Source organism: Rhinolophus hipposideros (assembly GCF_964194185.1).
Source record: "Rhinolophus hipposideros genome assembly, chromosome: 21".
Taxonomy (NCBI): domain Eukaryota; kingdom Metazoa; phylum Chordata; class Mammalia; order Chiroptera; family Rhinolophidae; genus Rhinolophus; species Rhinolophus hipposideros.
The window spans coordinates 35728419-35744891 of record NC_138067.1 but is presented as its reverse complement, the minus strand read 5'-3'; the positions used below and the strand labels follow the sequence as shown (position 1 = coordinate 35744891).

At 40.6% G+C, this 16473-nt stretch overlaps 1 protein-coding gene across 1 annotated transcript; it reads right to left on the bottom strand.

The window, feature by feature from the left end:
* Positions 1-7839: 7839 nt before the first annotated feature.
* On the bottom strand, positions 7840-10328 carry LOC308489405 (free fatty acid receptor 2-like). The gene is made up of 2 exons (XM_081030454.1): positions 10070-10328; positions 7840-9579 (listed from the first exon to the last, which is right to left on the bottom strand). The coding sequence occupies exon 2, from the start codon at positions 9570-9572 to the stop codon at positions 8583-8585; it is 990 nt and encodes a 329-aa protein (XP_080886580.1). The 5' UTR covers positions 9573-9579; positions 10070-10328; the 3' UTR covers positions 7840-8582.
* Between the last annotated feature and the right edge of the window lie 6145 nt (positions 10329-16473).

Genomic DNA, 16473 nt, shown 5'->3' with positions numbered 1-16473 from the left:
AAGAACTCTACAAGAACTTTCTGATTCCATCAGAAAGAGCAATATAAGGATAATGGGCATACCAGAAGGAGAAGAATAAGAGAAGGGAACGGAGAATATATTCAAACAAATTGTTGATGAGAACTTCCCAAACTTTTGGACAGAACTGGATCCTCGAATCGAATAAGCAAATAGAACACCTAATTACCTCAATCCCAACAGGCCTTCTCCAAGGCACATTGTATTGAAGCTGTCTAAAATCAACGACAAAAAAAGAATCCTCAAGGCAGCCAGGGAGAAGAAGATGGTAACCTACAAAGGAAAGCCCATTAGATTATCATTAGATTTTTCAGCAGAAACTCTACAAGCCAGGAGGGAGTGGAACCAGATATTCAAACTATTGAAAGAGAGAAATTATGAGCCAAGAGTAATATATCCAGCAAAGATAGCCTTTAGATATGAAGGAGGAAAAAAGACCTTTCCAGACATACAGAAGCTGAGGGAATTTTCTAATACACGACCTGCATTACAAGAAATACGAAAGGAGGCTATTCGATCACCATCAACAGGGACAATTTGTGGCAACCAAAACATAAAAAGGGGAGAGTAAAGGCCTGAACCGGAATATGGGAATGGAGAAAGTAAGCGTGCTGAAGAAAATGGAATACTCTAAATATCAAACTTTCTTTTACTTAAACTTAAGGGTAACGACTCAAAAAAAATCCAGAACTGAAATATATACTGTAACAAAAGAAGAAACAGAGGGAAACATCATAGAATACCACCACACAGAAATTATAGACAACAACGAAAAGACAAAGAAACAATGGAGACACAGTTTTACCAGAAAACTAAAGATAGAATGACAGGAAATCCTCACATATCAATAATCACCCTAAATGTAAATGGACTGAACTCACCAATAAAAAGGCACAGAGTAGCAGATTGGATAAAAAAAACTAAACCCAACCACATGCTATCTCCAAGAGACACATCTCAGCTACAAGGACAAGAATAGACTCAAAGTGAAAGGGTGGAAATTGACACTCCACGCAAATGATACCCAGAGAAAATCAGGTGTAGCCATAATGATATCAGATGAAACAGACTCCAGGGTGAAAAAGATAACAAGAGACAAAGATGGACATTTCATAATGGTAAAGGGGACTATACAACAAGAAGACATAACAGTCATCAATATTTATGCCCCCAATCAGGGAACACCGAAATATACCAAGCAACTACTAACAGAACTAAAGGGAGAAATTGACCAAAACACAATTATACTAGGGGACTTAAATGCATCATTGACAGCTATGGATAGATCATCCAAACAGAAGATAAATAACGAAATAGCAGCCTTAAATGACACATTAGATGAAATGGACATAATTGACATATATAGAGCACTTCATCCTAAAACATCAGACTATACATTCTTTTCTAGTGTACATGGAACATTCTCAAGGATAGACCATATATTGGGACATAAAATCAGCCTCAGCAAATTTAAGAAGATTGAAATCATACCAAGCATATTCTCGGATCACAAGGCTTTGAAATTGGATATCAACTGCAAAAAGAAAGCAGGAAAAAACACAAATACATGGAGATTAAACAACATACTTTTAAAGAACGACTGGGTCAAAGAAGAAATTAGAGGAGAGATCAAAAGATACATAGAAACAAATGACAATGAAAATACATCCTACCAAAATTTTTGGGATGCAGCGAAAGTAGTTTTAAGAGGGAAATTTATATCATTACAGACCTATCTCAAGAAACAAGAAAAATTCCAAATAAATAACCTCATGTTACACCTTAAAGAACTAGAAAAAGAAAAACAAGTGAAACCCAAGGTCAGCAGAAGAAAGGAAATAACAAAAATTAGAGCAGAACTAAATGAAATAGAGAACAAAAAGACAATAGAAAAAATTAATGTGACAAAGAGCTGGTTCTTTGAAAAGATTAACAAAATTGACAAACCCTCGGCTAGACTCACTAAGATAAAAAGAGAGAAGACACTAATTAACAAAATCAGAAATGAAAAAGGGGAAGTTATCACGGACACAACAGAAATACAAAGGATCATCCAAGAATACTATGAAGGACTATATGCCACCAAAATCAATAACCTAGAAGAAATGGACAAGTTCTTAGAAACATATAGCCTTCCAAAGCTGAACCACGAAGAACTGGAAAATCTAAAGAAACCGATCACCAGTAACAAAACTGAATCAGTCATCCAAAACCTTTCCAAAAGCAGAAGTCCGGGACCAGATGGCTTCACTAGTGAATTCTACCAAACCTTCAAAGAGGATCTAATACCAATCCTGCTCAAACTCTTCCAAAAAATTGAGGAAGAGACAGTACTCCCTAACTCATTTTATGAGGCCAACATTACCCTGATACCAAAACCTGGTAAGGACAACACAAAAAAAGAAAACTGCAGACCAATATCTGTGATGAATACAGATGCAAAAATCCTAAACAAAATTCTAGCAAATCAAACACAACAATGCATTAAAAAGATTATTCATCACGATCAAGTGGGGTTCATCCCCGGGGCACAAGGATGGTTCAACATCCGCAAATCCATCAATGTGATACATCATATAAACAAAATAAAGGACAAAAATCATATGATTATATCAATTGATGCAGAAAAAGCATTTGACAAGATACAACATCCATTTATGATTAAAACACTTAATAAAATAGGTATAGAAGGAAAATACCTTAACATAATAAAGACCATATATGACAAGCCCTCAGCTAACCTCATAATTAATGGTGAAAAACTGAAGCCCTTTGCTCTACGTTCAGGAACACGACAGGACTGTCCCCTATCACCTCTGCTTTTCAACATAGTGTTGGAAGTCCTTGCCAGAGCAATCAGGCAAGAGAAAGAAATAAAATGCATCCAAATTGGGAATGAAGAAGTTAAATTATCACTCTTTGCAGATGACATGATGCTATATATAGAAAACCCTAAAGACTCCACCAAAGAGCTATTAGAAACAATCAACGAATACAGTAAAGTTGCTGACTACAAAATCAACGTACAAAAGTCCATTGCATTCCTATATACTAACAATGAAATCTCAGAAAAAGAAATACAAAAAACAATTCCCTTTGCAATTGCAGCAAAAAGAATAAAATACCTAGGAATAAACTTAACCAAGGATGTGAAGGACCTATATGCTGAAAACTATAAGACATTTTTGAAAGAAATTGAAGAAGACACAAAGAAATGGAAAGACATTCTGTGCTCATGGATTGGAAGAATCAACATAGTTAAAATGGCCATATTACCCAAAGCAATATACAGATTTAATGCAATCCCCATCAAAATCCCAATGGCATTTTTTAAAGAAATAGGACAAAAAATCATCAGATTTGTTTGGAACCACAAAAGACCCCGAATAGCCAAAGCAATCTTAAGAAAAAAGAACAATACTGGAGGTATCGCACTCCCTGACTTTAGCTTGTACTACAGGGCTACAATAATCAAAACAGCATGGTATTGGCAGAAAAACAGACACATAGACCAATGGAATAGAATTGAGAACCCAGAAATAAAACCACATAAATATGGACAGATAATTTTTGACAAAGAAGCTAAAAACATACAATGGAGGAAAGACAGCCTCTTCAATGAATGGTGCTGGGAGAATTGGATACCCACATGCAAAAGAATGAAACTGGACTGTTATCTGTCACCATGTACCAAAATTAATTCAAAATGGATCAAAGACTTATGCATAAGACCTGACACAATAAACTGCATAGAAGAAAACATAGGTACTAAACTTATGGACCTTGGGTTCAAAGAGCATTTTATGAATTTGACTCCAAAGGCAATAGAAGTAAAAGCTAAAATAAACGAATGGAACTATATGAAATTTAAAAGTTTCTGCACAGCAAAAGAAACCATCGACAAAATAAAGAGGCAACCAACTGAATGGGAGAAGACTTTTGCAAACAGTGCCTCCAATAAGGGGCTAATATCCAAAATATAAAAGGAACTCATGAAGCTCAACAACAAAAAAACAAACAACCCAATTGAAAAATGAACAGAGGACCTGAAGAGACATTTCTCCAGGGATATACAAATGGCAAATAGACATATGAAAAAATGCTCAACATCACTAATCATCAGAGAAATGCAAATAAAAACCACAATGAGATATCACCTCACCCCAGTCAGAATGGCTATCATCAACAAGACAAATAGTAACATGTGTTGGAGAGGCTGTGGAGAAAAAGGAACCCTCATACACTGTTGGTGGGAATGCAGACTGGTGCAGCCATTATGGAAGGCAGTGTGGAAGTTCCTCAAAATATTACAAATAGAATTACCATATGACCCAGCAATCCCTCTCTTGGGTATCTACCCCAAAAATCTGAAAACATTTATACATAAAGACACGTGTGCTCCAATGTTCATTGTAGCTTTGTTTACGGTGGCCAAGACATGGAAACCACCAAAATGTCCTTCGATAGATGAATGGATAAAGAAGTTGTGGTATATATACACAATGGAATACTATTTGGCGTTAAGGAAAGATGATACAGGAACATTTGTGACAACATGGTTGGATCTTGAGAGTATAATGCTAAGCGAAGCAAGTCAGACAGAAAAAGCAGAGAACCCTATGATTTCACTGATATGTGGTATATAAACCAAAAACAACAAAAGAACAAGACAAACAAATCAGAAACAAAAACTCATAGACACAGACAATAGTTTAGTGGTTACCAGAGGGAAGGGGTGGGAGTTGGAAAATGAGGGTAAGGGGGATCAAATATATGGTGATGGAAGGAGAACTGACTCTGGGTGGTGAACACACAATGGGATTTATAGATGATGTAATACAGAATTGTACACCTGAAACCTATGTAATTTTACTAAAAATTGTAACCCCAATAAATTTAAAAAAAGAGAATATCTTGAGTATCTATTTATACAAGATCCTGTATTATGTATTACAGGAAAAATTTTAAAGTATTTGGCATGGTCCTTGTCCCTAAAGAGAAATGATTGTTCAAAAAAGTTTGTATTAATAAAAACAAATGCGTGAAATATATAAAAAAAATACAAAAGATCAATGAAAACAAGAGCTGGTGCTTTGAAAAGATAAAATTGATAAACCTTGAACCAGACTCTTCAAGAAAGAAAGAGAGAGGACCCAAATAAATCAGAAATGAAAGAGGAGGAGTGACAACTAACACCACAGATACACAAAGAATAATAGCAAAGTTTTACTACTTATTATGTATTATAGTACTTGTGTCGTCACCAAACACCATTTCAAAACAGCTAATGAAGTATCATGAATTGTTCAAAATAAAAACTTAATCTTTGTAAAATAAGAAATACAAACTCTTATGTCTCATCCCAGAACTACTGATTCTGAAACTGTGGGGAGGGAAGACAGCAGTTCCTGCTTCTAGAATGCTCTTCCTATGGCACTTGGTATGGCTACTCCTTCTCATTATTCAGGTCTCAGCTGAACATCACTGACTCATGAGAATATTCTAAGTCCTCTCAACCTTCCCTTATATTTTCTCCCATATTCCTATTTTAGTCTGTTTGTAAAAACCATTTGCCACATTCTGAAATCACCTTGATTCTTTATTTGTTTACTTGTTTGTTAACTATTTTTTCCTACTAGAATGGAAGCCTCAAGAAGACAAATTCCTTGTCTCTTATACATGCTGCATCCCCAGCCCCTAGAAAAGTATCTGATTATAGTAAGTAATCAATACATATTTGTCGAACAAATGAATTACTAATTTCCCAGTGAAGTAATGGGCTATGTAACAAGTAACTTGATGAAGACTAAATGTTTGTTAGTGAGTAACTAAAGTTCTACCCTGAAAGTCTCAGACCAGGTCCAGAGATTTTTCTGGCACTTTCCTGATTAGCAAGAGCAGCCATTTCCCTAAAACCCTGGCAATCTCAAGTTGGAAGGGATTTGTCAGTTACTGGTTCAGCCCTTACCAGATGTGTGAGTTTCCTCAGTGTTCTAAGTTGGATGCTTTCTATCTTCTACTTTAATATTCCTGGAGACTGGGGAGTGATAACCTTGTTGAGGTAGTCAATTCCATTTTCAACAACCCTGACTGTTTAAGATGTAACTCCCTACCCCTTTTGCCTATGACCCTTGATCTTCCCTATGGGGCTACATAGACTGAGTCTTCCATAAAATGGACCTTATCTTGTTTCAGGCACATATTCAGCATTTTCTTACTTGCTTCTCTTCTCCTGTGTCATTCAAGAAAGTAGGTATACCGGAGTCAGAAAGACCTAGATTCAAATTCCCTCTCACTTATTGACCTTGGAAAGTTCCCTTCATCATCTCAGGCTCCTTTAGAACAGTGCCTGGCAGTTAATGTTGTTGTTGTTTTATTATTATTAGGTTTTATATCCCCAAAACATTTTGGTTAATTTTTCTGATTAATTTGAGTTATGTCCTTTGATTCCTTGAGCTAATGTCCTTTACTTTGCTCAGTACTAAACATGCTACTGAATAGGCCTCAGTGGAGTGAGACTATCAACTTGTTTAGACTCTGTTTCTCTTAATACCACCCAAAATCAAATTAGCTTTTTTGGAAGGTATAATACGTCATAGACACATAGTATGACTACAGTCAGCTGAAAATCCCAGATTTCCCCCCCTCATATATTACTGTCAAACCATCCTCTACAGTTGGCTATCTAATACATTATTTCCATCATTTTAAGTTTCTTCTTACTATATTTCCTTAAGTAGGGATATGTATGTGTGGTGCAGTTGCGATCTTAGAGCTAAATACTACTCTATAATTTCTGAGCAGTTTTATATATATGCAATCTCATCCTCAGAATGACTGTGAGGCTTGCATGATCCTCATTATTATGATATGGAAATGGAGGCTGGAGGTTGTGACTTGCTCAAGGTCATCCAGCTAGCAAGCAGAACCAACACAACAGTCAAGGCTCTTATGACACCAGTCCAGTGTTGTTTTGAGGAAGGAAAACAGAGAAAAGGTGCTCTCTGTTGGGTAGAAATAACAAGGGAAGTCTTTCTGGAGAAAGTAAATATCGAGTGGGGTTTTATCAGAAGGGAAAAAGCAAGCAATCTTGCTTTTGAGGGTGCGTGTGATTGAGGTGAGGGGGACTTAAAAGCAGGAAAGGTCTCTCTGAAGAGTAATTGCTTGGACAAATTCGGCCCCTGAGATATGCCAGTGATTCCTGACCAGAGCTGCCTATCACAATCACCTGGGGAGCTTTTCAAAGTTTACCTGCTGCTCCCATCCCAAGATTCTGAGTCAGTAGATTAGAGGTGGCCACCTGTATTATTTTTATACCTCTCCGTGGAACTCTGATGTATAGTCTCTGTTGCAAATCACTAGGTGAGGACCTAGAGGGCCCGTTACCTAGAAAGAGGTGTAGGAGTCCTTATTGTGGAGAAACGAGTTGGGCAGCTGGAATTGGGAAGGGAGAGAGGATACAAAGCAGGCAATGGAATGATATGATATGAGTTCCTGAGAGGAAAACTTTTGATGATAAGAAAAGTCTGCAGGTTTCTAAGCAGGAGAGTAGCATGTTTCAAGCCCCCTGTGATACACTGACAACTTTGAGGCAGACCTCACCCCACATGCTCTTTCTAAACCCAGTCTCTATTCATCAATCTAAATGGGATTACATCAGTACCCTTATTTAATCCACTCTGGTTACATCTTTACCTTAAAATGTTTCTGTGGTTTCAGATACATCACCTTTCCCCCTTTGCTGCCGAGTCTGGTTCTTCATCCCATTTTTGCCCTCCCCGTACTTACAGAAATGTTAACAAACATTGTGGTCACTCACTTCAGAGTTTTGTAATCTTTATTTTCAATCTGCCAGACCAGGCAGTCTTTTCCTGTACTAGTCAGTGTTGAGCTCTAACTGATGGGTTCCAAGCTGTGTCCTGACCTGTGTGGGGTGCTATGGAGGGAGAAGACAAGACCCAGACTTCAGGCAGCTCCCAGTTTAATGAGGGAGACAAAATACACACGTGAAGACGACTGAAGCATACTTACAAAGCAGCAGGCCAGATCAGTACAGTGCAAACCCAGATCATTAGAGGCCTAAGCCCACAGCCCCTCCTCCTAGTCCCCTTGGCTCAGAATCTTCCCGAGTCTTCTTTGACCTCATGTAGTATTTCTCTTCCATCTCTTTCCTGTTGGCTTATTTTCAGCATGAACTGCTAGACCGGTGTCTAGGTGTTGCTTCAAAGCTTATGGCAAGATTGCTTTAGGCCTCTCTCTGTCAGCGTGGTCGTCCCCAGCTACAGACCACCTCACAAGGACTTGAATTTGTATTAGCTACATTGCTTCTGAAATTCAGTCTGCTAGTGCTTCTCAATGCCTAGCCGTTTCTTCTATTGCCTCTGAGCTATGTTCCTTTGGGAAGGAAAATCCAGTCAGGAAGGGATACCAAGCTGGTGAGAGAGATTTTTACAGTCCCACTAGTGGTGTGGGTCTGAGGATTCCTAAGACCCTCACGTTCCCCCTCTCCTAGCCTGTTCAACTCATACACAGCCCTGAGGGCCTCCGAAGGTGCAGGAGCCTCCCTAGTCTGTGGTGAAGTCAGAACTCGCTGCTCCCTCTGCTTGACTCACACCCCTGTCTCCATTTGTCCTCTCCCCGGTCTCTCTGCCTCTGCGTCCCAGCAGGGAGGAGCCATGATGCCGCAGTATCTGAAGCCCTTTCCAAAAGGCTCTACGCACATCCGAAGAAGAGAAATAGAAAAGCAGGGGGTCCAGACTGGCGTTGAGGGAACTGAATACCACAGCTTCTGCTCGCCACTGGGGGCTTTTTTTCATGTAAAACCCCACCAAGTGGGATACATTATAAGGCCCGAAGCACACCAGGAAATTAAGGAGCGTCACGACAGCCAGCCCCACAGCCCGGCGCCGCCTCTGGACCCCCACATGGGGCTGGGTGAGCATGATCCACACGAAGCGCCAGTAGCAGAAGATGGTGATGGCCATGGGGATGAAGAAGAGGACGAGGCACAGCTCCAGCCGCACAGGAAGCACCACGTTCAGCTGCTGTTCGGTGAAATTCTCATAGCAGGTAATTTCATTCGAATTTGTGGCCTGCTGGGTTGAGTTCAAGTACTGAACGATGATCACGATGGTGCAGTGACCAAAGGACATGATCCAGGCGATCACAGCAGCGATCACTCCATACAAAGGCCGGCGGGACAGCTTGTACTGCACGGGGAAGGCGACTCCCAGGTAGCGCTCGATGCTGATGCCGGCCAGGAGCCACGTGCTGCAGTAGATGCTGCTGTAAAAGCCGAAGCCCGTGAGGGCACAGACTATCTCAGGCAGATACCAGCGGAAGTCAGACGCAGCCTCAGCGATCTTGAAGGGCAGCAGCAGCAGCAGCAGGAGGTCTGCCAGCGTGAGGCTGAGCAGAAGGATGTGGACGGGTGCGGGGTGGGGCTGGCGGACCCGCCCCAGGAAAGCGCGAAGGGCCAGGAGGTTGGCAGGGAGACCGGTGAGGAAGATAACAACATAGGCTGTGAGGATCAAGGAACTCTTCGAGCTGGACATGACTGTTCTGGAAGAGGATTACGAGAGGGCAGGGTCAGGAGGACCTACTCACAGCCTACCGATCCACCTCCGGCTCAGGATGACATTCTCCCTGCACTCTTCCCTTCCCAGGCCAGGGCTTTCTGTTGCCACCACTGCTTGTTCACACCACCTGCCAGAACTGCCCAGAGCAATTATTGACTTTGCCTGGGGCGGGATATTAACTAGGAGTTATTACGTTTGCCATCATGTGTCTCTGGGGGAGACCAACCCTTGGTGTCCCCAGGGAATTCCCCCTCCAGTGTCTCCAGCCTTTCTCCTCACAGATACAGGAAGTTAACTGTTAGCTGTTTCCATCTTTCCTTAAGTCCCTTCCTCAGTCAGACACCTGCAGAGAGAAACGGCAAGCCTCCGCGAACCGAGAACTTGTGCTGTGAGAAGCAGGCCCCTGGCTCCCCACAGGACCCCACCACACATCCAGGAAGCAGGTGCCCAGACCCCCCACCCCATCTCCCTACCTTGTTTCCTCTCCTTTTGTAGAACACCTTTTCTTCTCCGATCTAATACCAGACTCTGGGGCTGTATTAAAAAGGGGAAGCCAGTGAAGTGTGGGAGTGGGGGCAGTGGGGAGGAAGAGTGAGCCAGCACTATTCTTTGGGGCTGGTCCCCCAAAAGGCTTTTGAGAATATTCAGAAAAACCCACAGGCAGTCACTGGCTCCTGAACCTAATTCTTAACGGGCTATTTCCACTTAGTTTGTAACCCTCACCACCCACACAATCTGTCCCCTCCATCCTCTTCCCAGGCTTGATATCCTGATCTGTGTTTCCTTGCCCCCCACACTGGCTCCTGTCTCCAGGTATGATCCTTCCATTCAGTTTCTCACAGACTTTCTCCAGCCCCGCAACACCTGTCCCTCCAATTCTGATCCTGGCATCACTTCCCAGAGCACAAGCACAAAGCTAGCTGCCTTGCCTTGTTGTCTTCGTTCCAGATAGATGGCTTCTTGGGATTAGTCCTGAAGTCTGAAAGCTTCTGGGAAAGAGGAACGGAGTTTCAGCCACTGCGACTGCCTATTTCACACAGGAAAATATTGTAAGGAACCTGGCTGGTAGAAAGCTTTTATATCAGCACAAGTCATGTGACCAGAGAGAGGAAGGTCAGTAACTGAGCACAGTCTCCTCTTCAACCTAAAGAAAAAGGCGCCAGCATCTTTCTTCTCATCCTAGAAATCCTGACTTCCAGACCCCGATTTTCTGTCCCTCGTTCCTGAATTTCTTTTCAGTCCCAGGCATTTTTCCCATTTCCTAAGTCCGATTCTCTTCTCTTTTCTAGGCGATTTCTTCTGTAATTCTACTCATTCTTAGAAAAGAGGATTCCTTCTTCCTTCTATTCTTCATTTTTTTTCCTTCCTATATGGTCTCCTGCCCTCTGCCCCCAGTAAGTTTCTTTTACCCTCTCAGTTGAAACAGATTGGTTTCTCCTAGCCTCGGTCTTGTTTTGGTAGAAGTAGCGTGGATTTAGAGTCAAGCACAAGTAGGCTCAAATCCAAGTCCCTTCACGGTGACTTCGGAGAAGATCAGTTTTCTGAACTTTGGTTTCCTTTTCAGTCAAGTGAGGATGGGAATACCTACATCCCAGGGTTTCTGTGAGGAGTCAGTGAGATAGCATATATTAAGCATATGGGCCAGTGCTTAGCTCTTCGTGGATGCCCATAAATGGAAATGGTCCCTCCTCTAAAGCCTGATGGACAACTTCAGAGAGAGTGAGCCACTTGGTAAAATATCTGTTTATTCCCTCTCCCTGTGAACTGGGCCCAACCTCTGAGCCCTATGAAGCTCCAAGTTAGAAGCTCCTCATAATCCTGTTAAAACACACACCTGAGGAAACAAAGTCGAAACATGTTTTCCTCTGTTTTGTCATCTGGTCATCCCTGTTCACAGAATCTCCATTCTTTCTTAAGGACATACCTATTTCCTATTGCTTGCTCATTTTTTCATTCGTTTATTCATTCATTCATTCATTCATTCACTCATTTCCTAAAACCCCAGTGTCCAGGTATCTTAATGTTTAGCTTTTGTTTCTCTTCAGCTCTATTCTCCTCTAGAACCTGTCTTTTTATTTATTTTCTTCCTCAGTGCACACTTGCACTTCCCAGATAAATAGGGGAACTAAGGATGAGACCATTCTCTGTTGCTTGCTACCAAATGTATTTGTGTCATTTTGCTTTTATGATTTTCTGTGAATATGCACAAGGATCTGGATTTAACTGTCAACTGGAAACTTACCAGGAAGCAGAGATTGAGGAATAAGACTGCTTCTTTAGTCCTGCCTGTTCTTCCCCCACCTTGTGCCTTTCTCATATCATGATTGTGTGTAACCTATGTTGAAAGTCCCCCAATGAACCCCCTTTTCCATGTTCATGGTTGTTATGAAGATAATGTAATAAAGAAATCTTTTGGACTCATGATTCACGATACCCACCTACCATGTTTCCCCCAAAATAAGACCTAGCCGGACAATCAGCTCTAATGAGTCTTTTGTAGCAAAAACTAATATAAGAAAGAACCAGTCTTATTTTACTGTAAGACCAAGTATAATATAATATAATACCCAGTCTTATTTTACTATAATATAATATAAGACCAAGTCTTATACTAATTTTTGCTCCAAAAGATGCATTAGAACTGATTGTCTGGCTAGGTCTTATTTTCGGGGAAACACGGTATGTTGCAAGAAAAGGAAATGCAACCTCTCAGGTTGAATTCAAGGGCTGAGCATTCACAGAAGTAGTGTCTTTCACAATCTCTTCCAAGTTCAGTTTTTTTTCCATCATTATTATAACCCAGCTTGTTATACTAGGAAGTTGGACCCGTTATCTAAAGTTATGTAGAATCACTTTCTCCACTTCCGTATTTCTCAGTCACCCCTCAGGCCGCTCTAATCTTGGTTACATCCCTATTTTTCCATAAGCTCTGTTCTTCCTAAGGTTAGCAGTGACCTGTATGTTACTAAACTTAGTGGACATTTTCTTATTATTTTATTAGCATTCAATACAGTTTCCACACTCATCTTGAATTCTTCCCATGAATTCTGATGTGTTATGCTGTTCTGGTTTCCATTCCTTTTCTTTGGTTGCATCTTAATTTCCTTTCCTAGCTCACCTTTCCCTCCTTACTTATTCTTTAATTGTTGGAGTTCCTTAAAACTTGGTTCTAGATTCTTTACTGTCTTCATCCTTTGCTCTCTCCCTAGACTACTGCATCCATTTCTACAATGTCAATTACCATCTTCAAAACACCCAGGTTTGAATCTCCATCTTGGGCTTCCGTGAGCTTTCACATCCATATGGCCACCTGGGAGACTTGGGTGTCTCCCAGGCATCTCAAATTCAGTGTGTCCAGAACTGAGATTAGACTTTCTCCACCAAACTGGACCTTCTTCCAGCATTCTCTGTGTTGGGGAATAGGATCTCATCCCATTCCATCCCCTGAGCCATAACCTTAGAGTCAAACTTAATGCCATCTTCTTCCTGATTCCCTGAGTGCAACCCAACATATTTCTCAAATAGTTGTGGAATCCGTTCATCTCTCTCCATCTCTATCATCCCATCTCAGTGAAAGCCACCATCATCTATTACCAGGATTTTGACAGGGGCCATGACTGGCTCCCTCACAGCCACTCGTTCCCCTGATAGTTAGTTCTCCATACTGTAGTCAGTGGGATCTTTTTAAAAATGTCAAGCCAGTTATACCACTCTTTTGCTTAAAACTCTTTCAGAGGTTTCTTATTGCTTTTAAGATAAATATCAAAAGCTATAGCAAGGCCTGCATTGCATGGCCCATGCCAACTTCCAGCCTTAACTCACGTCACTCTTCTTTCTCCTTGCTCTCTAAGCAAGACCACCTGTGAATGTGCCACCTTTCCTTCTGCCGGGGCCCTTGAACAAGCCTCTGCCTGAAATGCTTTTTATTTCTCATTACCCACTCCAACCTGCCCACTTAATCCCAAGTCTTCTTTCAGATATCCACTTCTTCCTTTAGAAAACCTTGCCTGACTTCCTAGATTCCGCTAGAATCCTTTATTGTATATTCTCATAGCATCTTTTCTGTTGCCGAATAGTATTGTTTTTATGGATATTTTATATTTTATTTATCCATTCACCTGTTGATAGACATTATTTTTTCCTTCAGGTTTTGGCTTGTGTCAGTAAAGCTGCTATGTACATTGTTGTTTAGGTCTTTGTGTGAATATGTGTTTTTAGTTGTGTTGGGCAAATACCTAGTGCAAATACCTAGGCGTATACTGGCTAGGTTGTATGGTAAACTTTTTGTTTAACTTTTTAAGAAACTCCCAGTTTTCCAAGAGGGCTGTCCCATTCATCTTTATTCCCACTAGCAATTGTGAGCATTCCCACTGCTCCACATTATCACCAACACTTGGTATTTGTTAGTCTTAAGTTTTAGGCATTCTAATTAGTGTGTCATGACATCTCATTGTGGCTTTAATTTGCATTTCCCTGATGACTATTGATATTGAGCATCTTTTCAAATACAGTAGTACCTCGGTTTTCGAATGTCTCCGTTGACGAACATTTAGATTTACGAACGCCGTAAACCCGGAAGTAAATGCTTCGGTTTTTGAACACGGCTCAAAAGCCGAACATGTTATGTGTCTTCTGCTGAGTGCAAGATCCTGAGGCCTAGCTGTCCGCTGTTTTTGAACGTTTCAGAATTCGTACGGTCTTCCAGAACGGATTACATTCGAAAACCGAGGTAGCACTGTACTTATTGGCCTTTTGTGTATCTTCCTTTGTGCAGTGTCTGTTCAAGTCTTTTGCCTATTTTTTAAAATTTGGATTATTTTCATATTATTACATTTTGAGAGTTCTTAATTATGTTCTGGGTCATCTGTTAGACATATGTATTACTAATATTTTCTCCTGCTCTATGACCTGCCTTTTCATTTACTTAATTGTTCTTGAAGAACAAAAAATTTAAATTTTGATAAAGTTTAATTTATTTAGTTTTTCTCTTATGGTTTGTGTTTTTATGTCCTGAGAAACCTTTGCCTACCTATCCAATTCCAGACTTAACTTTCCCTGTTGAATTGCCTTGACTCCTGTACTAAAAAAGAATTGATTGTAAATGGATCTATTTCTTGAATAGATTTTCTGCTTTAGTGATCTTTATGTCTTTCCTTTCACCATTTCTACACAGCCTTTATTACTGTAGTTTTATAATAAGTCTTGAAATCAGGGAGTGTAAGTTCTCCAACCTTGTTCTTCTTTTTAAAAATTTCTTTGGCTTTTCTAGATCATTCGCATTTTCATATAAATCAATTTCTACAAAAAAAGCCTGCTGGAATTTTGATTGGGATTGTGTTGAATCCATAGATCAATTTGGGACCATTCAATACTGGAACAATTTTGAGACTCCTGATCTATAAACATAATATATTTCTCCATTTATTTAGGAGTTTAATTTCTCTCAGCAGTGCTTTCCAGTGTTCAGTGTAGAGTTTTTCCCATCTTTTCTTAAATTGATTCCTAAGTATTTTTGGTGCTATTGCAGAATTAATTGTATTTTTAAAAATTTGTTTTCTTATTATTTATTGCTTGCATAGCATCTTAGACTATTCTCTTCATAGCACATAGCTCAGTTTATTACAGCACATTTATTTGTGCAAGGATTTGCTTCATGTCCATTTCCCTTACACGAGTATCCATGAGGGCAGGGAACATAGCTATTTTGCTCACCATTGTATTCTCAGGGCCTGGCATAGAGCCTGACATATATTAGACACTCGATAATTGTTTCCTGGTTGACATGTGGATGGCTAAGTGGAAGAATTGGAATGGAGAGAAGTCAATTTTCAAAAGCTCAGACATATTTGTCTTCAGATGCCTCATTTTATCTTATTCCAGGACCATCATAAGAAATCCCAGCCAGTGAACACTTGAGAGCTCTGTTGTACATTAAGGCACTCCCAGTACTTTTGCTGGAAGCCACGGGAATCTTTCCTCAGGGTGAGTATTAATAATTCAGGCAAACATACCTTTATTATATAGATACTGCTTAGCAACTATGAGGAACGTGTAGATATAAAATATTCAAAGTGAAAGGAATGCAGGATTTCACCAGTAGCAGCTCTAATGATAAAAAAGAGCTGTCGTTTCATTCATTTATTCAACAAACATGTATACACTTCCTAGGATGTGGCGGGATCTGTGCCAAGTACTGGGGATTATCAGGGTAAAAAAAAAAAAAAGCAAGCTGTGGTCTGGCATTCATAGAGGGTAGTTACATTCTAATGGAAGGAGATAGACAATAACAAGTAAATATGAATACAGGAGTAATTACATAAACGTTATGGAGGAAATGAAACAGGGTGATGATAGGGAGAGTGGTCAGGGAGTGGCAGGGGCTTCTTTGATCAGAGGGATCTGAAAAGTCGTTTCCGAGGTTACTGTTGAGCTGACGTCTGAGAGGTTGAGCTGAATTCTGAGAAGGAGCTGTGTGAAGTTCTGGCAGAGGAGTGGTCGAGGCAGAGGAACTAGCAAGTTCAAGGCAGAAAGCACCGTTGTGTTTGGGGTACAGACAGGCCAGTGTGATGAGAGCGCAGTGAACCAGAACGGTTTACGAGACTGTGGCAGAGCCTTATTGATTACAGTAAGGAGTTGGAATTCCATTTGTAAGCAGTGGGAAATCACTTAAGGGCCATGAGAGGAGAGCGACATAATGAGATTTTTGATTTGAGAACATTGTGCTGGTTGCTGTGTGAAGAATGGTCTCCAGAGGGAGTACGTTGGGAGCAGAGAGATCCACTGGCAGTGCATCCAGCGGAGGTCTGACGGTGGCAGATCCAGGAGAATGGGGGGGGAGGGGATCAGTTGTGATTTGGGATACATAACTTTAAATCAA